Consider the following 12898-nt stretch of genomic DNA (forward strand, 5'->3'; position numbering starts at 1 on the left):
TAAAATATTATTCCACTGATCAGACAATTAAATGTCTTAAAAAATAGATAATTCAAGTACATCTGCCTTGTGAATATGTTTTTTTATCAAGAGCCTCTTCATTACACGTATATATTTACATTCACATACATGTTTGTAAATGCAAAAATGTATCATTTTTCAGTAGCATTAAATTGGGTACCCTATACTTATAATTACTTAACACTTGTCCATCATTTTTTAAGTAACAATGTCCTTTTGGATACCTCTCTACTTACTTGAGACATGTCTGTTATTTTTCAGTAACCCTATCCCTGTGGGTACCTCTCTACTTACTAGAGACTTGTCCGTTATATTTCATTAACCCTGTCCCTTTGGGTACCTCTCTACTTACTTGAGACATGTTCATTATTTTTCAGTAACCCTATCCCTTTGGGTACCTCTCTACTTACTAGAGACTTGTCCGTTATTTTTCAGTAACCCTATCCCTGTGGGTACCTCTCTACTTACTTTATACATGTCCCTTACTTTCCAGTAACCCAATCACTTTGGGTACCTCTCTACTTACTAGAGACAAGTCCGTTATATTTCAGTAACCCTGTCCCTTTGGGTACCTCTCTACTTACTTGAGACATGTTCATTATTTTTCAGTAACCCTATCCCTGTGGGTACCTCTCTACTTACTAGAGACATGTCCGTTATTTTTCAGTAACCCTATCCCTTTGGATACCTCTCTACTTACTTGAGACATGTCCGTTATTTTTCAGTAACCCTATGCCTTTGGGCACCTCTCTACTTATTAAAGACAAGTCCGTTATTTTTCAGTAACCCTATCCCTGTGGGTACCTCTCTACTTACTAGAGACTTGTCCGTTATTTTTCAGTAACCCTATCCCTGTGAGTACCTCTCTACTTACTAGAGACATGTCCGTTATTTTTCAGTAACCCTATCCCTGTGAGTACCTTTCTACTTACTAGAGACATGTCCATTATTTTTCAGTAACCCTATCCTTGTGAGTACCTCTCTACTTACTTAGACATGTCCGTTATTTTTCAGTAACCCTATCCCTGTGGGTACCTCTCTACTTACTAGAGACATGTCCGTTATTTTTCAGTAGTAACCCTTTACCTGTGGGTATCTCTCTACATACTTGAGACATGTCCGTTATTTTTCAGTAACCCAATCCCTTTGGATACCTCTCTACTCACTTGAGACATGTCCGTTATTTTTCAGTAACCCTATCCCTGTGGGTACCTCTCTACTACTTGAGACATGTCCGTTATTTTTCAGTAACCCTATCCCTGTGGGTACCTCTCTACTTACTAGAGACATGTTCGTTATTTTTCAGTAACCCTATCCCTGTGAGTACCTTTCTACTTACTAGAGACATGTCCGTTATTTATCAGTAACCCTATCCCTGTGGGTACCTCTCTACATACTTTAGATATGTCTGTTAATTTTCAGTAACCCTATCCCTATGAGTACCTCGATGAATATTCAACGTGTTAAGACGTCACTGTTGTATGATGTCATTATATAGCTCTCTACTTACTTGAGACATGTCCATTATTTTTCAGTAACCCTATCCCTGTGGGTACCTCTCTACTTACTTGAGACATGTCCGTTATTTTTCAGTAACCCTATCCCTGTGAGTACCTCTCTACTTACTAGAGACTTGTCCGTTATTTTTCAGTAACCACGTCCCTGTGGGTGCCTCTCCACCACTTGAGTGTCGAGACATGCTGCTCCTAACAGCAGCTCACGGTCAATCTACATACTTTGATTCCATTTCTATATCTTCATTACCAACTCCAGCTGAAAAATATGAAGAAATATGACAATAAAAAATCATATCATCATCAAAATGGCTTTCACAAAATCGTTTTATAGCAACTGTTTGAAACAAAAAAAAGTGTATACTCAAGACTGAAGTCTATCTTTGTTCTCTACATATGAAATCTTGGATGGCATTTTAATTCTAAACTGCATTAGCATTACATTTTCATCATTTTAATGTAATGGAGTATATGTAGTCACCAATTTAAGAGCAGGCTGCACATTACACCTATAATTGCAACTATAATACCACGTTCAGTAAAATGTAACTTTTTCGAAAAACTGCTCTTTTTGCTATTAAAAATTCACAATTTATTTCTGACAGGAACATTTTTCCAAAAATACCCTGAAAAATCACTGCTGAAGGAATCACCCAGATAATATGCATCACCATTGCAACATAGTTTATCTTACGTTCTGTAAGTGTTCATTGTTTATGTTTTTGTGAAACTTCTTTGCCCCATATGCATTTTAACTACAATACATAGACATGATCAAACATTTTCACAAACACAAGAGCTGGGTGTTGAAACTATGCCACAAATTGATCCCCATATCCTGTTCTGAACCATCTCACTACACTCTACAACTATGTATACCCCTCATCAACAAGCTTCCAAGTTCCATGGGTTCAAGCACACACAACTGTCCCTGTTTCATCTTGATCATGATCACTTGAAAGAAAGTTGGACAAAAGGGGTCCAGCTGGGTCATTTCAACCTAAACTCTTTTTGCCAAGAGTTATTTCTGTAACAGGAGAGGAGAAAATGTAGCTACCAGACCGGGATTCAAACCCGGGACCCTCCAAACACTAGCCAAGTATTCTACCGACTGAGCTACAAATACCTTAAGCTTGTCACTGATGATCGACCCAGTCCACTCCCGCTACACTCCTTTCTCGAAGTCTTCGCCCTCAAAGACATACAAGACCCTTCCAAACACCACCACCGCGGGTTGTTTAGGAGAGCGCCTATTCTGTAACCGGAGAGGAAAAATGTAGCGGCCAGACCCAGATTCGAACCCAGGACCCTCCGAACATCAGCCGAGTGCTTTATCAACTGAGCTACAGTCATGGGACTTAAGTATTCGTCACTGTTGTTTTTTCGCTATACATTCTACTTTTTTTCTTTGAATTTTCCTTATCTCATTTATTGATAGATTTTCACCAAATTTGGCATACTTATAGATTATTGTCTCCACTTTCAGCTCATAATATTTTCATAATTTTCCAATGCTTCGTTTTCAAAATATCAATATTTTGGTGTACTGTTTGATTTTTATGACATCATTTCCTTCTTTGTTCTTACCAAAATGGCAACGAAAAAGGTTTGTTTTCTAATAAAACGCTGTTTTCTCAAAAAGTAGGTAACAGATAATTATGCAAATATTATGAGCTGAAAATGTAGGCAATTTTCTATAAGTAGGCCAAATTTGGTTGAATTCCATCGATAGATGAGATCAGGAAAATTCAAAGAAAAAAGGTAAAAATACATAGAATATATATGGAAAAAACAACAGTGAGGAATATGTCACCAACGATCAACCCAGTCCAATCCCCCTACATTTTACTCAAACTTTTTAAAACTATAGGAAGGGTTTTATTTGCTCAAGACCATAATGCTTTAAAATCTTTCTCATCAGAGATTGAAGCATTTTATACAAGAATTAAACACATGAAATGTAGTAGAAATATGTCCCACGACCCCCGGAAAATTGGGCGAAACAACTCGGGGCAAACAATATTTAGGGCGAAACAACCCATCTGACACCGGCCATACGCCAAATGTGGAAGAAATAGACAAGTACACGGCAAGTTTGGCAACAACACTGTTCAAACCCGGGTTTCTAGCCGGCTGAGATACCGAGTCGCCGGCGATTTTGCAGAGCCGGTTACAATCTCATGGGTCTGTCATGTTGGGTATGACGTGATGCACAAACAGTAGCTACTGTTGTAGCGGAAAAGATATCACCTTCTGACTGACTCAACAGTAGCTACACAAACAGCAGAACGCCTGGACGTGATTACGAAATTGTAGCGACTCACCAAAGATTTGCCCTTGATCACTCAGATTCCATGCTTTCTGATAAATGTAGATTAAAAAATCAATAACAAGTATATACGAATGTTGCCAGTGGGTGCTATAAGAAAATCTTAAAATTTGTACAACTGTGAAAACAATATCGAAAATCGAACCAGCGGCTGTCACTCGGGTGACAGTTCGAGATGGGTTGCATAAAATGTTTTAATTAAAATGAATTTCTGCCTTACACCAATAACTGATGCATTTAGCACTTTCACAATAATATGAAAAATTTTAATGTGCAGAAAAATATTGAATTCTTACCTGAACTGTTTTTCTTTCAAAGTGAATATCTACGCGAAAATCAGCCAGGTTCAGGTAGCAGTGTACAGTAAGACCGAATGGCCATGGGTGAGATTTTTATTAAGCAGAAAGCCCCTGTTTTATTATATGCATAAAAAATTAAAAAATGTATATGTCCTAAAATTGGTGAATTCAATCTAGAGAATTATATGCAGGCTTCACATTTGCATAAAGAAATTCCCCAAAATGGGTTCGAGATTAATGGTTTAGAGGGTATCCGAATGTGCGTCTAAGATGGAAAAACTCGATACTGTAGCAGCAGAAATTGATAGCTGGGGTACGAGGTAAGATTGCTCAAAAGTTTAATGATATACCTATGTCGAAATAGGCTCAGTTCCGCTATCACGGCAGTGATGCTTGGTTTTAAACTGTGTTCAAGAAAAAAAATTCTCCTAGAGGGGGTGTAATTTTGGGTTGAAAATCCCAATTTTTTGCATTTTTTCAAAAAAACAAATTTGGTTACCATGGTTTTTTACAGGCTCACAAAACCACAAAAAACAGACCTGTCCAAAATTGAACTCTGCATAACTATTGCAAATGTTGTGTAGATTAAAAATATATATACTTTTATATAGATGTTATTTAAGGTTAAAAAGCTGTGTGTACATAATTAAAGCCTGCACTTCATTTTGCTGAATTTTTCAAATCTACTGTACACTGCCACCTTATAAGTGACTGAAATTCTCATTTTTTGGAAAATGACCTTGATTATAATTGATTTTGCTAAATTTTCATTCATTTATCCTAGAAATCACAATCAAACAGTTTGAAACTGTGTAAATACATATAATTTTCATTTGGTACAACTAAAGGGAGGTAACTGGCTCATTTTGCCATTCTGTAATTTGCTACCTAGGTATGGTATGATATGCTTGACTGTTAATTGATTAATCATTTTACACTTGAACAGCAAGCTGAAAACAGCTAACCGCGTGTCTCTCAGTCCATTTAATATGAATTCTAATTAATTTTGCTCTGCTAATTACCCGGTATCCATGGAAATTTACAGCAAAAGTGCTAATTTTGGGATTTTTTTTCATTGATTTCTCAGTTTTCATATAATTAAGGCTATAATATGTATTTTTTTGTACTAGAATGAGTGTTCGGCTAAGCCGGTATTGTCAATTATTGCCATTATCTTAAGATAAGAGGGAAAAGGGGCTTTTTTTCAATAAAATGGGAATAACGTACAGTTTTATATGATTACATGTAATATTCTGTATTTCAAGGGTGGGATCACAATATTTTGATGTAATATGCAGGAAATTATGACATTTTGAATGTCATGTTAAGATTTATCTATCAGAATAAGTGTATTTAGTGCTAAGGTGAATTAGAATAGGATTTGTATTGTCAGAAATAATAACACTAAGTTTTTATGACGTCATTTGCACATATAATGATGACGTCACCATTATTATGACGTCATGGTAACTATGACGTCACAGAACAGGGTCAGATTTCATAGCAACCCAGTATTTTTCACTTTTCTGCATAGAGAGAAACTCCAAATACCATATCAAATTTTCAGAATAATTTTATTTCAGAAAACAGCATAGTTATTAAACTTTCATTTTTTTCAAATTACCTCCCCTTGTTACTTGTATTGGAGGAATATTGGTGAAAATATACCTTATGGGGAAATTGGCATTACTCGGTGACTATTAGAGATACACAGTATCCGGATAGGTCATTTTGTTCGTCACAACCTTATTTAGACATAATTTGGGTTTTCGGAAAACTTGAAAATACAAAACATGCTGTATAAGGTAGCAGTGTACAGTAAGACCGAATGGCCATGGGTGAGATTTTTATTAAGCAGAAAGCCCCTGTTTTATTATATGCATAAAAAATTAAAAAATGTATATGTCCTAAAATTGGTGAATTCAATCTAGAGAATTATATGCAGGCTTCACATTTGCATAAAGAAATTCCCCAAAATGGGTTCGAGATTAATGGTTTAGAGGGGTATCCGAATGTGCGTCTAAGATGGAAAAACTCGATACTGTAGCAGCAGAAATTGATAGCTGGGTACGAGGTAAGATTGCTCAAAAGTTTAATGCTTACCTATGTCGAAAAAGGCTCAGTTCCGCTATCATAAGTGATGCTTGGTTTTAAAACTGTGTTCAAGAAAAAAAAATTCCCTAGAGGGGGTGTAATTTTGGGTTGAAAATCCCAATTTTTTTTGCATTTTTTCAAAAAAACAATTTTGGTTACCATGGTTTTTAAGGCTCACAAAACCACAAAAAACAGACCTGTCCAAATTGTAACTCTAGCATAACTATTGCAAATGTTGTGTAGATTAAAAATATATATACTTTTATATAGATGTTATTTAAGGTTAAAAAGCTGTGTGTACTAAGCCTCACTTCATTTTGCTGAATTTTTCAAATCTACTGTACACTGCCACCTCAGATACATCTTCGGAGGAAGTCCGATCCAAAGCGCCCTCTATACAGAAAGAGTTATTTCCCATGTCCGCTAGACTTGCACATGTCCAGAATCAGCGGAGAAACCCCCGATCACGATCAATCATGACTTGAAATAAAGGTTTCATCAATCGAGGATTGATTACTATTCTGGGAGTTTACATCATGAAAACCGATAAAAATAATACCTCTTCAAAACATGTCATTTTAGGCCCACTTTATACTTTTCCGAAACTACTATGTACAGTACACAAGTTGCTATGTACACTGTAAAACGAGATTGATAATTTTGTAGAGTTGCAAAAGTTATTACATATAGATTACCGTTATTATTACATTTATTATCACCTTCTGAATAAATAAGAATAAATTGACTCAGTGTTAACTTTCATAACGCGGGTCGTATTATGTTTCCCACCGTCGTCCTATATTAACGTGGGTTATAAATGCGCAACGTGGCAAAACTTCACTGGTACAAAACATAGATTTACCTAGAAAATATTGCATTTTTTTGTGTTGTAACCTCATATTAGACCAGAGATATATATACATTCTTATTTCGTTTTTTGGTCTAGGAATTTTTAAATTTTTGTTCCGGAAAACAGTGGGCCTGCTCAAGGACGTATATGTCATAAGTACACTTATAAATCCTTGGCCTGCTGTTTTATTTTTGTGTGTGCACGTGAGGTGCGCGTGTGTGATTTCGGAGCGATTTTAGGTTCTTTCACAACGGAGGTGACGTCGTTGTGATATGTTTCGATTGAAAAGACGAAATCCAAAGATACAGAATAATTTTCCAAATATAAGTCTATAGTAAATAAAACTGTTCCTAGAAGTCGGTAGGCGATTCCCGGAGTATCCGAAAATCGACCCGTGCCGTCCGAGCTCTAGACCCTAACTGATTACAAAGTATAACACGTAAGATTACATTAGGAATTGACACAAAAGATTAACAAATGACATTCACTACTCGTCTCAGTGGACAGTGGTCTTCAGCTTGTAAGTGGACCAATTAGCGTGTCCATTTTCCTGCGGATACGTGTCATATCTGGTTTGACCACTGCTTTTAATATAGTTGTACTAGTAGATTAACACCACACGGTAAATAGATGTAATAACTACAGAGCTGACAACAATAAATCAAAGATTTACGAATAACAATATCAAAAGTAAATGCATTGGTCATATAATTTCAGTCAGTATTATTAACAATATTAAAATAATTTTGCGAATGTCTGTAATTAAGTTTCGAGTAATATAATGATCGAATGTACATAAATGTTTTAAATAAATGTATGAAAGTTCTATAGGTCTGCTATAAACAGTAGTGAAGACCTTTAAAACGTTAGAGTGGTCCCAGGACTGATAATATCTATGTAATTAGAGTTCACATCAAACTTTTATTCTCGGAATAGTAAAGCCAGCCTCCTGGATTTTTGTCTCAGATTCATGACCTACAATATAAGTTTAGATTTTCTGTTTCTTTAGCTTCCTAATATTTCTGGCTTTCACTATAGTAATCAACATTTGAACCTGAAGGCTTCAGGTACACCTGGTGCTGAATCATTACTAAGAAAGGGATACTCATAACTTGGTCCAAATTTGTAAATTTCCCGCTCCTTACTTTATGGAGAAACATATATTAGAAAGATTGGCAACCCCGCCATTTTTCTCGATCGGCAGATGTACATTTGTATATGTACGTAAATGTACTCTTAAAAAGTTAAATACAAGAGGATAACTTTGGTATGTTACAGAAGTTCAGTAATTTTCAGGATGGTTTGAGTATGATTTTGGAAAGAAATAATAATATTTTAATTAAAAAAAAAAAAAAAAAAAAAAAAAAATGAACTTCCGATTTTGAATGTCTGATTTTCGAAAATCCTGGTAAAATTGCTTATTTTTGTACTTTCAAAATTCATATTAAATTATACGAATTGGGAAAAATATACCATACCATGATACAATGTTTAAACTGACTATTAATGAAAAATTATGATCGTGTTTAAAAGAATACACTTATAAGTAGTTAGCCAAGGGGAAATGCCTATTAACCGTCTGCCTTCAACAGAAACAAAGGAGTTTCCAATCTCTATTTATGCATGTATGTATATGTTTCTGCTGTATGGTACATTTCACCACCTTTAAGAGATGTTAATGTTGAACCCCAGGCCTCCGGTCTTCCGCCTGAAGTATCATGTTTCCATCTAGTCCTTAATCTAAATGAAACCGCTAAACCAATGAGAAACGTTTATGAAACTAAACTGTACTTTGATATTTGAGACGCCACTGGGATTGCACAAGGGTCGTTTATAAATACATTGCACTAAAATAGCATTAAGTCTGTTTATAATGAAGTGTTATGTATCAAGTTGTGTTAAACTGCAGAAAAACTGTACTGGGGATCTACAGGAGCCATACCGTTAAGTTCATTTAAGCATTGAATGTCTTTCAGTTGGCATTCATAGCCGAAATGTTTCTTCTGCGTATGTATTTCTATTGGTCATTCTTTGGTGTTAACTGTCTCTCTAAGAGAAGTTACTAGTCTTTCCAGAATTCTATATATCTCTCCAAATGCCATCTGTCTTTTCTGAACTCTGAAGGCCATCTTGTTTTCTAAAATTCACCTGTATTTGTCTACTGTTGTCACTGGTCTTCCTTTTGTGCTATTGGACTCTCCATAGGTCACTAGTCCTTTCCACAGGGATCTAAGAAGTAGTTACAGTTTGTATAATTGTGGATCCATAATTATAAACTTTAAGTAATTCTCAGATCTCTGTGGTACTTTTTAGTTGCCAACAAGACCTTCCTGGAAGCCACTTGTATTTCCCAAAGTAGGTAACTTTCATTGGAGCTCAGATGCTTCAGATCAAATGAAGAATCAAACAAATCCTTTCGATTTCTACTCTTTAATCAGACAATATCAAATGATAAAACAATATAAAAAGCATGTACAACACATACTGGTTTAATGACACAACCATTTCCAATGGTCCCAACAATATGGTACATTAATCCTTCATCAGAGAGCAGGCCAGACATGCAGCCAAAACATTGGACTTAAACATAAATAAAGCTTTCTTCAACACAATATCCTTACTTTAAAGATGCTCCACTGCTGACAAATGATATTTTTCACTATCAGAAATAGGAGCAGACGATTTAGTATTTTTCTTCAGTTACAAAAGTTACATAATTTACACCATTACCATATAATAAGTTGCATCCCAAATAAAAAAAAATCTGTGGCTCTATATCCTATATGGAATGAAATACTGATTGTGCATGCACCATAGTGCAAAATAAATGATTTGATTTTACTTTTTTGTGTTAATTATACATATACATACACGATTGAACACCAATTATTGTTAAAATGATGAATATCATGTGTGCTCTGGCAGCGGTGGAGCATCTTTGAATTTCAAACAAATCTTAGTTCAAGGTCATTCTGGCCATTTTAAACCCAAGTACCAACAATTTATTTGATACATACAAAAAGACAGGACTGATTTTAATTGAACCATGTGCATAGCTTTATTCACAGTAAAATTTTAAAACTTTGTATAGGCCCTTTATTAGAATTTTACAGAATGATCTGCCCTTGCAGAAAGTTATGTATCTATCATAAGGCAATGTCTTTAGGAAAGTGTAAATAAAGCATGGAATAAAACTTATTTCACAATGATCACAAAAAGACTACATACCATCAAGGGCAAATAATTCTGTTAAGCAAAGATGAAACAAACATTGTTCAGACAGACTTGCATCTGATGTTGGAGTCAGCCAAAATGTTCCTAAATATAATGTACCAGACTTCCTGTGAGATCTTTACATCCTTTTTAGAAACTAGACTGTATGTCCTACAATTGTATCATTATTAGATTAATCAGTCCTTAATCCTGTGATCAAACTGGCACTGAACCACATTTTTTACATACATAAATAATGGACATCTAATAGGCACTTTAATCTAAGTAACATTTAAATTCCTAATATACACTAAATTACGCAAATACTAAAATTACCTCATGCTTCCATCTAGATAATCATTTAAAGTGAGTTGGAAATGGCATTTGAAATACACAAAAATACTTTTGTATTAATGTACCAAAGGTTTTTGTTGTTCATATTGAATAGAAATTTTACTAGCTTTGTGTATCCATTAGCAATATACTGTTTTAAAAATAAAATTACCAGTTATATTTAATACACTTGCTAAGCAAACTAAAAAAATTTTATTCTCTATATGGATATATTACCATAAATGAAAATGGAATTATCTCCCCTTACTAAAGTAATCTTGTGTTCAAAATAATATGAATTCAAACATGAAATATCAAATTTGGCAGATGGTGTGCAAATATGAATAATTTCCTAAATATGACTGCTCTTTTGATATCATATAGTGTATAATATGTATGCGTCCACATCAAATCACGAGTTTAGCAAACTATAACATACTACTCCCACAACATTAGATGTATAGCATGGCGAGGCAAAACATTACATCATGTAACAACACCCATAGTCAGAAAAATAACAACATCTGATAAGAAATTAGCTGATTAATGGACTCTTGTGTTATGGGAGCAGTTAAGAAACCTTAGGAAATGACATAACTAACACATATACATGTATATATTTACTTGTAAATTTAAGCAGGAATGCTTTATTGTTAATATACACATTAAATAAATGTATTCACTCGGATACGCTGACAGAAAATAGATATCTAAATTATGCAGGTACAGTATATATCTTTCAGATTTATCTTCAATTAACCGTATTTAAAAAAAAATATATATGAAAATTCTCAGTTTTACTGAAATGCCTAACTGAAATCAGATAGGTGTTACTAGTATTATCTTATCTGGAATTATCAAAATCTTTCGAGGTAGTTTGAACTTGTCTAAATTTGTTTTCCATTGGTAAGGTACACACCTGTTCTAAATTTTGACATAAATTCACACCTGATCAAACTTATTGGTACTGTTATAACAACACAGATATAATATACTAAGACACCAAAGCTATGACTTTTGTAGATAATTGATTATGACTAGTTCACAAAAAGCATAATACATGTATATCATTACTAACATAAATACTGGAGCTATATCAACATTTACAAAATCAATTTACTTCAATGATTTGTGTAATAAAGCTTTCCAAAGTGTCAAGATATATGAAATGACTTAGAATGGTAATGTAAATACTTCTGATTATCATCAGGACTTATCCTTGAATGTGTATAAAATATATACACGAGTACAGTGTTCCTTGCCTTTAATTGTCTCCCTTGGCAATTTTAAAATCCAATAATTATATATAATTATATAACATGAAAGTTTGCTGGGGTTAAGATGATGTAAGATAAAACAATTATCAACAGACACAAAATATCAAACCAATCTAGTTTCCTATTTATTATATAAAGAGTGCCATATTTTCATGACATCAACATTCAACTAAATACATATAAACTAAATATGTGCGAAAATGGAGGCCAAAGAAACCCTTATCTAATAAATATTTTGCGTTTGAAATGATAGAAATATAATGAAAGGGCTTGTCATGGATATCTATGTAATAGGCTATATCTATATACGCAGTTACTTTTGCCCAAAAACACTCCAAGAATTCTTAAATACATGTATCTGATATCTTGGTACAAGATTTTGATGTGCTGAGATACAGGAGTATATTTCTGGTTTCAAAAATATTTTGCATGCATTTCAAACCATTTCATGCAATCTTGAAATAATGTTACAAATATTCACAACTTCAATAAACCTTAACCAGTATCTGATTAAATGACGCCAATAACATTTACCTGTACAATACTCATGGAAACATGTTAGTTCTATCAACTTATTCATCTTTTGACAATTCTGAGAATATCTAACAACTTGTTTTACTGTAACAAGGATGTAAGGCACCTTTAGTACAATGAGTTGACCAGGTCCAACATATCTCCACCAACAATATAAAGCTTTCCAAAGTGTCAACAATCATGACTTAGAATGGATGTAAATACTTCCATCCCATATCCTTGAATGTGCATTATAACAAGAGATCACGAGACAGTGTTCCTTGGCTATAATTGTCTCCCTTGGCCCCCACTTTTAAAATCCAATGAATTATAAAGTCTTAGATACCATTGAAAGTTTGCTGGGGTTAAGATGATGTATGATAAAACAATTATCAAACAGAACACTAAAAATCAAACCAATCTAGTTTCACTATTTATTATATAAAGTGTTGCCA

The 12898-nt window shown here is 34.2% G+C and overlaps 1 protein-coding gene across 7 annotated transcripts in view; it reads right to left on the reverse strand.

Annotated features, from left to right (window-relative positions):
- Positions 1–4214, reverse strand: part of LOC138329210 (oxysterol-binding protein-related protein 8-like) — a 53394-nt gene extending 49180 nt beyond the window's left edge. The window contains exons 1-3 of one of the 7 annotated variants that reach the window (XM_069276032.1): positions 4161–4214; positions 2662–2790; positions 1648–1794 (exon numbers count right to left, since the gene is read on the reverse strand). In XM_069276032.1, the coding sequence (XP_069132133.1) occupies positions 1648–1720 (73 nt within the window). In that variant the 5' untranslated portion in view covers positions 1721–1794; positions 2662–2790; positions 4161–4214. Of the gene's footprint in view, positions 1–315; positions 328–431; positions 514–1647; positions 1795–2661; positions 2791–3621; positions 3735–4160 lie in introns of those variants that run through there. The other 6 variants (XM_069276033.1, XM_069276034.1, XM_069276031.1 and 3 more) reach the window with 6 other exon arrangements.
- Positions 4215–12898: the final 8684 nt, after the last annotated feature.

The sequence above is a fragment of the Argopecten irradians genome, chromosome 8, assembly GCF_041381155.1.
Source record: "Argopecten irradians isolate NY chromosome 8, Ai_NY, whole genome shotgun sequence".
NCBI lineage: Eukaryota > Metazoa > Mollusca > Bivalvia > Pectinida > Pectinidae > Argopecten > Argopecten irradians.